The sequence below is a fragment of the Aptenodytes patagonicus genome, chromosome 2, assembly GCF_965638725.1.
Source record: "Aptenodytes patagonicus chromosome 2, bAptPat1.pri.cur, whole genome shotgun sequence".
NCBI lineage: Eukaryota > Metazoa > Chordata > Aves > Sphenisciformes > Spheniscidae > Aptenodytes > Aptenodytes patagonicus.
In genome coordinates, this window is record NC_134950.1 from 73,668,355 (window position 1) to 73,684,876 (window position 16,522).

General features: G+C 39.2%; 1 protein-coding gene across 1 annotated transcript in view; it reads left to right on the forward strand.

Moving 5' to 3' along the window:
- Window positions 1-16,522, forward strand: part of MOCOS (molybdenum cofactor sulfurase) — a 233,230-nt gene that overhangs the window by 190,206 nt on the left and 26,502 nt on the right. The window contains exons 7-9 of the mRNA XM_076330220.1: window positions 2,986-3,102; window positions 6,078-6,524; window positions 13,460-13,622. Coding sequence (XP_076186335.1) covers window positions 2,986-3,102; window positions 6,078-6,524; window positions 13,460-13,622 — 727 coding nt within the window. The remainder of the gene's footprint in view (window positions 1-2,985; window positions 3,103-6,077; window positions 6,525-13,459; window positions 13,623-16,522) is intronic.

Genomic DNA, 16,522 nt, shown 5'->3' on the forward strand with positions numbered 1-16,522 from the left:
GTAACAGATGTTTTATATTCTATTTGTTTTGCTATGTGTTAGCACTGCAGAGAGAGATTAAATTAACTCCCCAAGTAGCATATTTCTAGGGTGGAACTAAACAAGAAGAAATCAAAGCGTATGTCCAAGGGAAAGTCAAGCATGCATTCAAGGGACAGATAGGTTTGCAGTGCTGTCCTTACTGATTCTTTACATGGTGTCATTGTTTGCAGTGAAAAGTGTGCATCACATTCCCTGTGTGTGTTATCACATTGGTGATAACGGAGTTTGATTAATACTAAAGCTATGGATAACATAACTTTGTTCTCCTGAACCACAATTCCCTATATTCCTCTAATGTTCATTCGTTTTTATGTATCAATAATCTTTGTCTACTGTACAGATTAATATATATCACAATTAAAAGTGTTATTGGAGAAGGGTGTTGGGTCACACGGCTAGAATGAAATTACTGTTCATTAAAGAACAGTAATAATTTATTTGACAACTTCAAAAATATTTTTAAAAAATTCTTGTTAGCAATTCCTTGAAGTTGGGTCATGGAAACTTCATTACACCACATACACTTTGATAAGCAAGGCTGCCCCAGCAATGTTTTTCAAAAAATAATAATAATAAAAAAATTACATATTTTAAAGCTTTTTGTATACTGAGCAAATAAGCCCAAACACTGTACGAATGTGGTGAAGTATCTGTCATGATTTTTGCCTTGCTTGTCATCATTAACAGAACGATAGATCAACCCACGAGTCACTAGCACCATGACAAACCCTGTTATGCCAGGATGACAACTTTTCTCATCTAAATGAAAAAAGAAGTCAAGAAAATGTCACTGTTCCCAGATTGAAGTCTTCTGACAAAACAAAGCTAACGACACCACAACAGTCTTTCTCAACAGATGCCTTTTAATATAACTTTGATTTGAGAAACATGCTTTGAACACAGGATATTCTCCAAGGCATTAATCTTGAATAGGGATCTCGGGACTGTTTCTGTTCTCTGCTTTCCAAGTCTGGATATATGGAGTTATTTTGGTTGTATCTTTATTTGAGAACGGAACCATTTTGAATTGAACTACTGGGGCAGAACGTATTTAATTGTGAACTTGAGAACTTGTGCACTATAATGATGTAGGATTTCTTCTGCGTATACAGCACATTTTTGTGTGGAGTACCTTGTGCCCCACACGTGAAAAAAAAAAAAATGCTGTTTGAACTGCTTTTAGCAGAGCTAAACACTACTTAGGTTGAATTATTTCAGCCTGGAGTAAGTTCTAACAGGGGGCTTGGTTTTTCAAGCTGCTGAGATAGTGAAATTAAAGGTGCTTGGTATCTCACACAGTTAAACTCAGAGATGCAGAAGATAGGCTGACATTAGAAGATTGATGATGGCAGAAGATAGGAGGCACAAGATAGGCTGAATTATACCAGAAAGTATGTGCTACATGTATTGGGCTATTGTCCTATACAAAGAGAATTTATGTTAAAAAAAATAAAAGCCAATAGAGATTAAGCCAGCTAGAAGAGCTAGGTTGAATGTTTACATTGATACCTCGGGCAGATAAAGCATGAGCTCACAGTTAGGAAAGTGGTTAGTTTGAGATGGTCGACACTTCCATTCCTGCACCTTTAGGCTGAGCTATGGCTCTGCACATAGCTGAGCCTGAGCTCCCTGCGAGGGGGATTGTGTCGCTGGCATGGTGGGGTCCTCTCAGTCAGCAGCAGGGTTATTCTCAGAGCTCTCAGCTCTCCATTTTGCAGAAGAGGAGCGAAAGTACAGAGAGATTAACGCAGCTTGTGAGAGGTTGTTCGGGAAGTCTGTGGTAGAGATAGGATGTGCCAGGTTTCATGCTACCTTTCTGACCATCTGACTGTCCTTCCTCCCAGTCCTGACCAGGAAAGTTCATCATTTATTGTCAAAGAAATAACTGGCAGTAGCTATACCTGCTCAGCTAACCTTACCAGCTGCTGTTGTTGCTTTTTGAAATCAACATAAAGCGTTTTCAGGTCCCTGCAGTGTGCTTCCATGGTTTCTTAGCTGTGCTAAGAGGATCCCCATGGTGTGCTTCCGTTGTTTCTTAGCTGTGCTATGAAACCCTGACAATCCATAGCTCTTCTCTGCAGTGCCATCCTGCCAGTGCTGTCCTGCCAGTGCATGCGTGTATGCCTTCCGAGGCACATATAGACATGTACTTCTGTTCTCTTTGCACATCTTTTTCATTCCTTCACATAATTTATTCATGCCAGTATGTCATCAAGTATTGTATTTTCTGCCCATTCATTATTTAGTGGACAATAAAGAAATGGTATAACACAGAACAGCACAGCATGAGGAAAAAGTACACCAGGGAGTTGGTGGACTGAGTGGTTGTATGTATAAGACTCAAATAGGTATTCCAGTTTAGTCCCTGCCCTGTTGGATGTTATTGCTTACTGGGGGGCTGATTCTTCAAGCCCTTGTGTGCCAAAATCCCACAGATACAGCCAGTTTCTGTAATGAGGACTTGCAGTTTCAGATCCTTGGAGAACAAGGTTTTCTTTAGCTAACTGAAGAGGTGCCCCAGGCCTCTCTTAAATCTCTGCAGACGCAGTTGTATGTGACGGTTCTGTCAAGACACTGAATGACACTTGACTGCAGGCCTGTAATTAGCACTACTGATGTGAATGAACCTGTTCAGAGGTTTAAAATTAAGCACATGTATTGTCATTAACAGGATCAGGACCTGAACTGATATGCTCTGTGTGTGTGTGTGTGTGTGTTGTGTGCACTGTCTGTCAATGCCAAGGTAAGCTTTTCTGCTTTCACCGTTTTCTTTCAGCTAAATAACAATAATGCTAAAAGCTACAGAAAGTTGTTAATAATTTAGAGAATTAATTTACCTCCAATTGAATTGTACCTTTAAAATATAGTATGTTGTTTACCACAACTTTAAAATGTCTATTTTTCATTCTTCTCCTATGTCTAATCTCCTGCTGAATCGGGAAGGTGGACAAGATGGCCAGTCTCTATAACATACATGTCCGCACAGGTTGCTTCTGTAATACAGGAGCCTGCCAGATGCATTTGAATATAAGCAATGGGGACATCCAAAGGAACCTGCAGGTTAGTTTTTGAATGAGATTACATGATATATTGCCTGTAGAAAATACCAAGATTCAGTGACCCAGGAGATATCTTCTGGCTATCAGTTCTGAATTTTGTAAGGATGGGAGGTTTGAAGGGGAGAAAAAAACCAGGCTCTGTATCCAAAAAAACCCTAATTAGTTAAAAGCTAAAGTAGGTGTACCATGTCCTGTGGTTTTGAGTCTCTGCGACTTTAAGAATTAAGGTAAATTTGATTTGCTTTCTCTGACCTTTCAACTCAATTGCCATGTTAAAGAACTAAATGAACTGAAATTCAATTCATTGAAATGGGGTGTTGAAAAAAAATCATTTGATGGACCCAAAGCAGTATGTGTTGCTTGTTTTTATTTCATTGGAAAATATGAAATTGTGGCTTCTTGTTCTGATTTGGAATTACATGAAATCCAGACTTCCTGCAGAACAGAAGTTCCTGGACGATTCATCTCATGTTGTTCCTTAAGTATCCTTAATTGTACTTAATAATGTTCAAGTATTATAGACCTATTGCTGTTGGATGTTACAGTTTAAAAGGCATACACAAATTGGACAAGAAACAATAAATGAGAATGCACAGTGAATTTCAGAGAGTGAAGTAAATTTAGATGACATCTACCTAGATTACTAGTGTGTTAGATTGTTAGAACATGAACGTAAAGACTGTTTTCTAGATTACTAATATTTTCCATAAATTGTCATTAAAAGAAGTGTAGCAGGATGTATTACAATGAAGTGGGGGAGGCTTCATGTCTGCATATTTGTCAGAGTTTGAAATTACAGTAAATTAATACAGAACAATCCAAAATGTTATTAATGGTATTCTTCAAAAGCTAAAAAATTATAATGGCTGTATTGATATTGTAGCTCCTTTATAATTTCACAGAGACATTTAGATAACTTCTGCAAACACATTTATATGCAAGATTAATAGCACAAGTTCTTAAAGGGGGAAAGCTCTTTAATACCTTCCTTGACAAAATGGTGCTTTTATTTACAACGGAAAGCTCCATGTCCATAGCCTCCTCATGCATAATCTGTCTAAGAGCAGGTGGGTGATGCTTGAATTTTCGAGGGAGAGCAGGTTCCCCAAGATACTCTGAGAAAGGAAAAAAAGGTCTACCCTTCTGCTGAAGTGCAAAATGCCAATGACCAGCTGCAACGCTCCTGGATCTCTTTATATAAGGAGGATTTTGCTAAGGAGTAGGTGGCCTCTTATAGGTCTGTATCATGTTAATAAAGCTGTTAAAACAGCTTTAAAACATCATGTTAAAAACATTTAAATGGGGGTAGGCCAAACCCGAACTTATAAAGAGACACTTAATCTGCCAAAAGTGGTATGATGAGGTGGTGCAGTCAAGCAGTCATTATTTTGGGACATTCTCATCAGTCCTTTGAGAAGGATCTGGATGAGTTATTGACAACATTACCATGTAGGGGAAAGCATCTTTTATCACATTATTTGCACATATACTTCGGTTTCACCTTTTCCCAGGGTGCTGACTGTATTCTTCCTTCCCTGATGAAGATTTCCATGTATAAAATGCCTGTGAGGGAGGACTTTCTGTCCTCGAGGGTCCCTGGAGAAGTGTGGTTAGTTTTCTTAGGATGTTAGGTAGGAACTCATTTACTGATTTGCACAGCAGGAACCTCTCTGCTCAGTCAATCAATCAATACTTGGCAGAAGGGTTACATGTATATTAACAGATGCAACCTAATTTTGCAAATGTTGCTTCTGCTCTATTGTCAAGGACAAAAACTACATCACACTGCATTAAAATATTTACTACTGTATTGCATGCTTTGACATAGAGGCTTTTTTTTAATTTCTCCTTGCATAAATGGCATCTGTGTTCATTGAACTGTGACATTTCTTGCTTAAAAAAGCCCTCATGTACATAATCTATTCACACTTCCATTTTTATGTAACAGAAATGCATAAATAAATGAAATTCTGAGGGGGGGGGGGGGGAAACAACTGCTGCACTTACAGGAATAAGGATGCTGGCTTAGGACTAAAACTTGCGTCCGTCGATGAGATAATGTTAGATGGATGAACAAAGGGGGTCTCTAGCTTATCTCACTGGAGGTGAGTGGCAGCATTCACTGACCCACTTACTGAAGGAGAAACTTCCACTCTAAGGGAGAGTTTTCCAGAGAGTGCTGTATGAAAGACACATCAAATGGAGGTGTATCTATGTGGAGGTCCCTATTAGGGTATTTGAAGCATTTTTCAACAAAGATTTTTCATGAGTGGCAACCTGCGTTCTTCAAAGAAGGAAATGTTAGGGGGAAGGCTAGTTCCTTCCATCTTGAAAGCAACGTGTTGACTGGATCAGCAAGACAGATTTACTGCATATCCCAATGACAAGGGAAATCACTTTGGATGTTGAAGCTCTAGATTCAAGTCTCTGCTTTGCTAGTATCCCAGACCAGTTCTCAGCTGTATAGCTATCCATTGGACTATTTAACACAAGCCATGAATAAGCACTGATAGTATGAAATGGAACTGTTCTGACAGCAAATACCAAGAAAACTGCCCCAGAAAAATCAGCGGTCTCGTGGTTTGTTCACTTATCTGAATGTAATATCCCAGTTTAAATCCCAGTGAACTATGCAGACGAGACTGGAATATACCTGGAGACTGCCCTAGCTAACAGGCCATCCTGGGACATAAGAACTTTTTCTGATTCTTGACATGTTTTTGAGAAGTCTCTCTTGCCTTAGGGTAGAATAGGACAAGCATCTCAGAATTATCTTCTTTCCAGCTTGAGTAAGTAATAAGATAGTTGGGATATTTTTCTCCATTTTCTCTTTGTATTCGTGAGTTAACTTTGTATGTTTGAAAACAGTTTCTCAGGTTAGAATTAAAAGACTTGTTAATAACTATGTAACATTAGAGGGAAATAAAGCAAAGTTTGTCATAATAGCTCTCTGGTTTTCTTCCTATTTCAAACTAGGCTGGCCATGTCTGTGGAGATGATATAGACCTAGTTGATGGACGTCCCACTGGTTCTGTGAGAATATCCTTTGGCTACATGTCTTCCTTTGAAGATGCACAGACTTTTTTGAAATTTATCATAGCCACCAGACTCTCCAAGTCGGACACTGAGATTCCCTTCCAGTCCTCTGTTACAAAGCTGATGACAGAGTCTGTCCCAGATGACCACCCTTCCTTTAACAATACAGATAAATTGTCTCTGATACCACGCATCTCAGACAGAGAACTCGGGAATAATTCGTCTGCGACAAAGACAACTGTCAGCTGGCAGCCACCGGAGGCTGAGGCAGAAAGCATAAGGGCAGCTGTTTCTGAGACTGCAGTACCAACATGTAGAAGAGGTGGCAAGCCCATCGCTGTCACCAACATTTACCTCTACCCAATCAAATCCTGCTCTGCATTTGAGGTATACACTTTGAATCATTCCTAAATATTCATCTCAACCTTGTGTTTTTCCTTACCCCTCTCGGACATGTCAACCAGGAATAGCATGTGCGTGAGATATTAGGAAGCAATATGTGGGTACCTGTTTTTCCTTTTCTCCAGTTTCTAGGATCTAGTCCTGCATGCTAAGGTACTTTGAAGGATTTTCAATTAGACTGAAGTTGCAGGATGCAAATGTGTCTTCTGCTCTCCCCTCCCCCCCAACAGACAAATCGGCACATAATATGCAGTCTTGAAGAAAATAGTTGGATTTGCAAAACTTGACTAAAATATAATCAAGTAATTAGTATGCTTTTACAGAACAACATGTGATGGACTTGTAGGCATTGATGGGTAGGCAGCAATTGAGAAATAACTTGATTAACATGTTATAATTGAGAGGAGGCTGATTTACATTACAAAGAAATGTTATCATTAAAAATACATTTGCAACAGAAATATGACATTTAAGTGTTGCTGCACTATTTGAAAGTTCACTCTTTGAAGATTTTAATTGCTTTTTTACCAAGTTAATAATATCGTCACCTTAGCTGTGACTTTTTTTTTTAAATAATGCATGATGAAATAGGTGTATGGCCCACACATGACCTAGAATGTGACTGCTTAGTACCATACTGGGAAGTGATTTAATGAATGTCAATATCCAGTATAACTTTCCCTATGAAAACTTGCCGGTGTAGGTCACTGTCTCACATCTGAGTGAAAATTGGGGTCAAATCCAGTGACAAATCACCTGCATTTAAAATATGGCTTCTCAACTGATTTGATCATGATTTATTATTTTTTTTCTTAATGCAAAAAAAGGCTGGGGAATTAAAGCAAAGATTGTTAAATGATCAACAAAACATCTGTATTTTTAAATTCGGTTTGGCTTATGATGTCTTTAATTCAGAGGCACAATTTTGAGCATTAAATGAGACCTGAACAAACAATTTCCACGCCTTATTAACCTCCCACTAAATCAAACTGTTTAGAAAATCAAAGTAATCCCACATTTCATGTGAAAACGTTTTAACCTTTGTTTAAGTGTTGCAGTTATTATAGCTGTATTACAGAAGCCCACTGCAGAAGCTGCTGAAATATGTTGTAGCAGTATTCGGGCCCCTTTGGGGTTAAATTCTATTTTTAACGTGCAGGCTGGTATTGTGAGATACATACCACAACATTCAGTGCTAGGAAGGCTTTGAAGTGATTGTGCTCAGGAGCAGGTAAGACGTACCTCAGCATGAAAGACAGCTTATGTTTCCCCACAAGCTGAGCCAGGTTTCTTCTCTTCAAGCTCTGTGAGGGGAAACGACTTTAGGTGATAAATTCATACAAACCTGGTACTCCCTGGCAGACAGAACTGCAATTTTACATGGAGGTAGAAAATCCCTATTCCTCATGCATACTTCTTGGGCATGTGTAATGGGCCCAGCATGAAAGCAGGGTTCATCTTACTTACTCTTACAGCTTACCCCTCCAAAGTTAGATAGTATTCTGTAAGCAGTGAGACATGGATACCTGCTAATTCATCTTACTGTAAAACAGGCATCTGCAGTAGGAAAAATGAATATTTCTGTCTCTTTCTATTGACTACAGGGGAAATCCAATGCTCTTCTCAAAGAGCATTTTTTTGCATTTCCACTTAGTTCATAGACGATACATGAGTACATGTGAAAGAACAGTAGAAGTTGACCTGATAGATACTATGAAAAAGGGCTTTCAATGCATAAGGAGAGCAGGCCAGGAGGTGAGGCCAAAAGATGATTGATTTTCATTATTTTCAATATTGAAGTAAATCCCCAAAGAAAATGTGTTTGCTTTCATGATCTTCTTCCTGTCCACCAGGCATTCTTCAGGTTTTTGTTCCCAAAGGTCTGAGTGACACTTCTAGACCTGTCGTCCATTTATAACCAGCCTGTGAAAGATCTGTCAATCTCATTGTCTGCCTATAGAAGAGGTGCAAATGGCAACTTACAGCCCACCACTTGTAATGAACTTTAAAAATCAGTTAATCCCATTCTAAATCAAGCAGTGGCTTGGTCTCTTCCCAATGGCTAAAAGTAGAATAGAAAGCCAGTGCTGCCAGAACCCACATCGTCACTAACTGCAGAGTGCATCACCCTCCACAAATCTATGTATGTCATTACTGCAACTTCAGCCGGTATCACTTTGAAAGGGGAAAATAACCTATGCCACATGGCACTGGAGTTTGAAGCAAGACATGCTAGAGAAACCTTACCACAATTAAATGGAATCAGATCCTGAAAATCATTTTGCCTTTTAAAATATTGATTATACCAGCATTTCTAGGCTTTATCATGAAAAGATTGAATCCCATAGAAAAGTATTCCTTTGCAAGTCTTTTAGTGGTCTTCGTCATACAGACCTCACACTTAACATTATATTACCTCCTTACTTAGGTGAACTCATAAACTTCTGAAATAATAATGATGTAGCTTGTAGTTTCCTTGGTCTTCAGTTAGAAGCCAAGAATTGAAATTCAGTTTCATATTTCAAATCTAAAATACCTTTAGATGCTTTGTAGTTGTTGGAAATTTAGAAAAGTATTTTCCCAATTAAAAAATTGATCTCCTGTTTTATCAGTTATAAGGTAGCTCTAAGCTAGTTGATGTGGAAAGGTGAAAGTTGTGTAGATATTGGGCAGCTTGTACTTGGATACTTGAGATCAGAAACTCATAGATTTGTCAGTTCAAGTGCAGGCCTCCAGCTGGTATGGTAGGTCAGACCTTTAGCATGTGTAGTAAATGGGCTTTATTGTAAGTACATGATTGCTTGCGTTTGCCTAAAATAGTATGTGCAGTGGAAAATTCCAGCTAACTGTGTGTGCAGGACCCAGCCTGTCTGCCAGTGAAGTCTGCCTGCTGACTTACTGGTTGCAGGATAGATTACTTGATTAGCGTAAGTAATTGATCCTCAAACTTGATGAGGATATGAGTACAAACTCACAGTGGTTTGATCTCCTCTTTAGAGTCACATAATCTTCTCCTCTCCTAAACTCTTGATTTCTCTGCTCTATTCTAAGTGTTTTAGTACGGGAGGTGCTTGACCTCCAGAGAAAATGAGAGTGCAGAGTGCTTTGGCAGCTGGGAGGATGAAACTTGGCATGAAGATCATCAGCTCACTGCAGGTTGGTTAGTTCCTACAGCACGTGCATTTTATAAAGTGTTCCTGGCCACGGGACGGTTTCTGTTCAGTGTTGTTCCATGGGGTTTGTACACACGACACAGGAAACGGAGGGCAGAATATCCTAACTCAACTTCTTAAAAGCGCTTTCGTTTCCCTACGATTATTTTATTAAATGGGGAGAAGTAGAGAAGAGGAGTAACCTCTATCCCAGATCACTTTTTTTCTTCTTTTCCAACATAAAAATGTGTTTTAAACATGCATTTTTAAATATGAACATCTCTCATGTCGATGAATTTTGCATAATTACATAATGCAGTGTGCCCGGTGAAAAAGGTTAGGACTTTAAACATTAATAACTTTATTATTTGTGCAGTAGATTTCAGAGCATAAAAATTGCATCTCAACACAGAAGACAAATTAGCTTTTAATTTAAAATACAATGCAAATTCCTAGTGATCAGTGGATAAATTATATGTAAAACCACTAACATTTTTAAACTTGCATAATTTAAAACCTATTCAGTGATTCCTTTAATGTGTTCAAAAATTGTGTTAGCCTTCATGATGACATTACTGTGAACTATGGAAAAATGCAGCCCAAAATGTTTTAAAGAAAATTCTGAAAAAAACAAAAACATGTTTTTGCAATAAATATTTTTACATTACAAGAAGAAAAATGGACTAAAGCAGACAGGATAATACCATGTACTGGCTGTACTATGCAGTGATCCTTGCTTATGACAGGTAGAGAAGACCTTATGTTGGATGATTAGCCCACCTGCCATGCTGGGAATGTAGGTGTATGCTAGTATCTATCAGTAAAATCACAGTGTCTCTGATTTCCTTCTGTCCTCCCCCTTCTAATTTGTCTCAGTAGTCAGAGATGGCCAGACAACTTCATGGAATCAAGTTAGAAGCTATGTAAAACAGTATTGCTTACTGCAATGTACGCTAACCTCTTTTATTTTACTTCGCAGTAAGCTTCATTGGTTGCTTTGCTTCGCTGTGTTGGTTGCCTGAATATAGGTATTTAGTGACATTTGAGTGCCCTGACTGACCTCCTGCTGCTGTCCACCGGGATGTGGATCATCTTTGCAGCCTGTGTCATTTCTGCTAGCCTTGGGCAAACATCTCAGGTGTAATCCAAGGGAGCCAAATTGAACCACTCTTCACGTGTCTCAAATGAAAGCAGGGCAGGCAGAATTTGCTTGGACTGCTCTAATTCAGTTGCTTGCAATCATTTAACAACCCCTTCAGCCTCTTTGAAATAATGGCAGGAGACGGTCTGCACAGGTCGCATGCCTAAGTACTAAGAATAGAAATGTATGTGTTCTTCCATGTTCATCTCCAGTATCGGTATTAGCAACAAACCAGCTCTGACTGTTTCATGATCGTCTGTGGCTCTCTGACCAAGGCAGGGTACACAGTTATTTTGTTGTTGCAACTTTATTTATTGGAGTCCTAGCAACATATGCAGTACAGTAAGTTGAAAAGTGGAGAGGAAGTAGGGCACCTGACAGTGTACGGGGGACATCCATGAGAGGACAGGGACTCACTGCTGGGCACGTGTATGTATGATTCTTGTTACAAGGACAAATACCCAGAGGAAGGGGAAAAATGGGCTGAGGACCTGTAGTCATGTGCTGCATCTCAGAGTGGAGCGTGGAGTTACTTGCCATTATTTTGGACCTACCAGGGGTATTTTGAATGGAAGGTGTTGATTATTTCCAAGTATCCACTACCTAGTCAGCTGAGCTTTCCCCACAATGCCTATCAGCATGTAAGAATTAGCTGAAGCTCTGATTAAAGAGAAGATGTTTTGTTTTGCTCATAAAACCTCTTACCTTCAGTGAAGGGTAAGCAAACACTTAAGCTATTTCCTGGATAAGATTGCTGTCCTGAAGTGGCACCAAAACAAATGAATGCTACAGTAGGGAGCTAGGAATCATGGTCTTCATGCTCTTTTTCTATTTTTTTGCTCTTTTAGTTTATTCTGCTCGTTATGTCTTGTAAACCGTGTAAAGATCTGTTGGATCCATGAGAGGATGTATTACTGATTAGTGATCTTCTGTTTTGGAAGGGAGATTTGTTAGGAGGAAATTCTTGCAGCTCGCAGATGATTACCAGCTGTTCAAATGCATTCTGTAATTTAGTTATACAGGATAACAAAAAAATACTGGCCTTTCCAAAGAATAATTTCCAGCAAGGACAAAAGTCTGTTCTTCAGCTGATATTGCAGTCTTTGGGCTATGATTCCTCTCCTAAAAAGGCAGAGCGAAGGTTCACATCATTTAGGTGCTGACAGTTTGAGGCGCTTGGACAACATGGTTTCAGATGACACTGTCAGACCTAAAGTTTCCATTTTTTACTGAATTTTTCATCCATCTCACTTAAAAAACTGCCAAAGAATATTATAAATCCAGTAGGTTGATAAAATATCTTTTAAATTTTTCCAGGTATTTTCTGTGTTCAATACAGTTGATAGCACTGTGGCCAAATTATTTAGAGTTCAGCTTTAATGCTTTAATTTTTCAGTTTCAGAGTGCCTGCCCTCAGCTTTCTTTAGTCAGGACGTCAGTGTCAAGCTACTGCTGCAGGCTCCTATAAAACCTGGAAAAGTTTATAAGAATGGGACATTGTGGTTCTGTGGGGTTTTGGACGGAGCACATGCTAAACAAAAATGTGATTTTTAATTCATCTAACCAGTGCTTCCAGCCGTGCTTTTCTTCAGAGCATCAGGCTGTGCCTGACATATCTTCTTCTCAATACTTTTTGCTAAAGTCTTTTGCCAGTTAATTCATGTGAGCTGTGCTAAGCTTTTCTACAAGAATTCAACAAAGTTCAGCTGTAGTTAACTTTTCTCCGTACTCAACTGTGACTAGAAAGCATACGAGTTGAAGCAATATGTTTAAATGCCCTGCTTTATGTTAAAAGAATGGTATTAATATTTTAACATTCTGAAGGAGAAAGCAGTTATTAATATCACCCAAAGGCATTACTAAAATTGCTCTCTTTTTGGATTTCAAGATTACCATCTGTGTAGCATCAGTAACAGATGTTCTTTTCACCAGAAAAATGTACATGAAAGCAAGGACAATATGCTTGTATAGGCTATTGAATGTAAAGAGTGTTATAGACGTAATGGAAGAACAGATAGCAAAGAAGACAATGTGTTTTGTTGGAAGCAGATCTGGAGAAACTATGATGCTCCTGGCTAAACCAGAAACCTCAGTGGTGGAGGTTTTCTCAAATGGATTCATTGATAAAGTGGTTCCAGTTTTATGAAAAATATGGAAGTTTTTTCAGAATTTTGAATTTTGAATTTCACATTTTTCTTGCTTTTTGTTTGTTTGGTTTTGCCTTAATTCATACAACTCCCATGAGATGTCCATGCTTTGTAAATTAAAAGAAAATTGTTGGGGGGAAAGGTCCTGGAAATGGATGAGTGTAAAACTGAAAGCAGTTTTCAGAGTGTTTCAGAGGATGTTTACTCTATTCTCATAGCTCTGTTAAATCAAAGTGTATGATAATATGTAACAAATTATAGTAACCCCATTTTGTTTTCTCAGCTTCATGCAGTGATATCTTTATCTTTGATTTGCAATTAAGGTTTCTCTTATTAAAGGCTGACATTGGCTTGCACAAGTTTTCCTGATTTCAAAGGACTTCAATAACGGTTTCTTTTCCCTCTTTTCTTTTCAGCATGAATCTATTAATGCAGCTAACATTTTCTAAACCTTTGTATCCACTCCTCATGCTTTTCCAGGTTACAGAATGGCCAGTGGGAAACCAGGGTTTGCTGTATGACCGTAACTGGATGGTTGTAAACCAGAATGGAGTCTGCATGACTCAGAAGCAGGAGCCAAGGTTGTGTCTTGTAAATCCCTCAATTGATCTGAAGAAAAAGGTTATGGTCATCCAGGCAGAAGGTTAGTAACCAATATTCTTTTCTCCTCTTCATTATTCATGTCAAATTTCTAGACAGAGACACCTGCATGCACCCACCAAACTAGTGAATGCTGTGTACGCTTACTGACTTCAGGGACAAATTCTGCTACCAGCTGTGGGCAACGAAAGCCTAGGCTGTAATATACAGCCCTGGGTAGTTTCCTAGCTTGTTGTTGGGCGGGCAGAGAGTAGACAGTGACTCCCTATGTGCAATCATAACGTGGATGCTCCAGGAACGAGTAATGAATTGAAAGATATGGAAATTTACTGACTAGTCTATCTCTCCTCATCACGAAGTCCATCAGCCTGAAGGGACTGTTATTGCTGCAAAGGTAAAGGAATAGGAGTCTAACATCAAACACCCTGGCCAAAGACCTTCCCATTTTATAGCTCTCCTCCTCCTTCCAGCTGTGGGACTAGAGGGGTAGAGTCTTCAGTGGAAATTAGTATGAATTAAGATAAGGACCAGGTGTTATTTAGCTCAGTTAAATACTTGCACTAGCAGGCAAATATTTCATGATGTTTGGGCTTCTCTGGATTCATCAAAACCCTTTTTATTCTCTGCTGAGGGGAAAAAAAAGAAAAAAACTTACCGAAAGTATTACGGAAAGCCCTTTGCTACTTCGGGGTGCAAATTATTTATTTTGCTAACAGTGCTGTTAGCACTGAACGCTGGAACAGGTTTGTATTCCACAAAAGTCATTATTAATGCCAAGTTTGCATGTGTCTGAATGGTGTTCATCGTTTCCCTGGGGTCTAACATTTACTCAGCCTGTATGTCTTAACCATTAATAATATATGTGCTCACATTTTCAGCAGCTAGAGCAAAACAAGGGAACTTATATTCAGATTTTTCACCCTTTATTAGAAATCCATATGAGTGGATATGTAACTACAGTCTCCTTTCTGTTCGTACATTACAGTTGTTGTCCTCTCCAGCTGTCTGAGCACTCTCCATAAAATTAAGTCTGACCAGTTGATTTCTTTTGTCTGGAATAGGCTTGTCAAATGTACATTTGGGTACTTCCACTAGTCTTGTGTGATTCTGTGTGTTTCAGATCCCGAACAATCTAGTCTCTTCTTAGGGATTCCAGACTGGCTCACTGGCACAAATGCTGCTATTTTCCACTCCTCCCTTTGTAATCTTTCTTTGAAAAGGTATTGTTAATTCATGTCAATTGTATGTGGAGCACCTTGCACCTCAACTTTTTGTAGTACAGTTGCATAGACAGTCTTCTCTCACAACTTTTAAATTACCAAGTGCTTCAGAACTAATTATTTCTAGAAATTCAGTTCCTTTCCATCTCTCTTCCTTTCTGCTGGTACCACTTGCTTGCAGACACAATGTGAAGTCTTGTCCAAACCTTCTCTATTTATCCTTCACATTTTCAGAGGTTCAGCTCTGCTGGGCCTTTTGATTGCTTCATTCTTCTCTTCTAAGTATGTTCTTAATTTTTTTCCTTGATAGTACCACATTGTTCAGACAAGTGCATATCCATTAGTAAGTTTGTTCGTCAATAATATCTGCACTGACATACTTCAGAGAGTCAGGAAGAAGTTTTCTCAGACAAAAATGACAGTCAAGGAACCCATCTCTCACTGAGACTTACAGCCTCTTGCCATAGTTAGTGCCGGGGTGAAATTCACCTTTAAATCCTACATTTTACTTTGTGTCGTTTTTGGAGTTTTCACTGTCATTCACCTTCCTTCCTATGAAAGTGAGAACCATTTCCATCCAGAAGTGATTGACCAAGTCTATGGATCACTTTTCCAACCCAAATTGATTGATTGGATCTCCAGTGTGCTCTAACAGAAACATGGTTGTCATTTATTTATAGCCTGCTTTGGTACAGCCAGTATGTAAGAGTGGAGTCATTTTATTCTTTGTATAATGACTCTAGTTACCAATAATATTAACCCATAAGGTGGTCTGGGCCCTCTTTTTATAATAGCCATTTTTCACACTCATAGTCTACTTGCAACCTGTGGTATTTTTTTAATGCTTGACAGTGAGATAATGGCTCTCATTTGCTTAGGGAGACTATTCCAGAGGTTACTGCTCATAAGATAGCACAGTGATGAGAACGCATATGAACTGACAGGGTAGGACTGCAGATAAATCTGTAGGAAGTTGTTCCAATATTTATTCTGTTTTCTTTCCTCTTACCTGCAGTCTAAATGCATGATTTGTTTGTTGGTGTTAATTTTTTTTTTTCTTTATCCCTTCACATACATGGGTCATTGTTATACCTCCCACTTAAACCATTTCATGGCAGACAAATTTAATTTTCCTTGAAAATCCCATATTAATCACTGTTGCTTTTGTCACTGCTCTCTCCAGCCTGTCAGTAGTTTGTTGGTAATGTAGGACCTGAAGCCGAACGCCACGTGTGTAGCTGGAGCAGCAATCAGTACAGTGAGGAGCAGTAGCCCTCTAATGAGCCAGGCTGGCTGTTGTGCAGCTCAGAGCCTTCACTGGCCTATGTCTGTGGCTAATGGTATTTCAGATTTGTAGCACTTAGACTGCTAACTACAGCCACCTCCAGGTCTCTTCCAGCTTTGTTGCTTTGCGAGTTTCTTTCTCCCACTGGATGTCTCCTACCCGAACTGCCTTTCCTCAGCTACAGTAGCACACATCTTTCCAAGCAGAGTTTTCTTTCCTCCAACTCCCCTTCTCCTCCCCCTGCCCTCACACTCCCCATGTAGTTCCTCTGTTCTTCTCGGTGTGATGGGGACATTTCTGGTGGTGAGGAGTGGGTGAGGGAGGCAACAGAGGTTAAAAAAAAGAGGCAAAACCTTTGAGCTACACCTTTACTGCACCTCTTGCTCTGCTGAAGGTGAATACCCAGCAGCTCCCAGCTGACTGGGTGACAACTGCAGT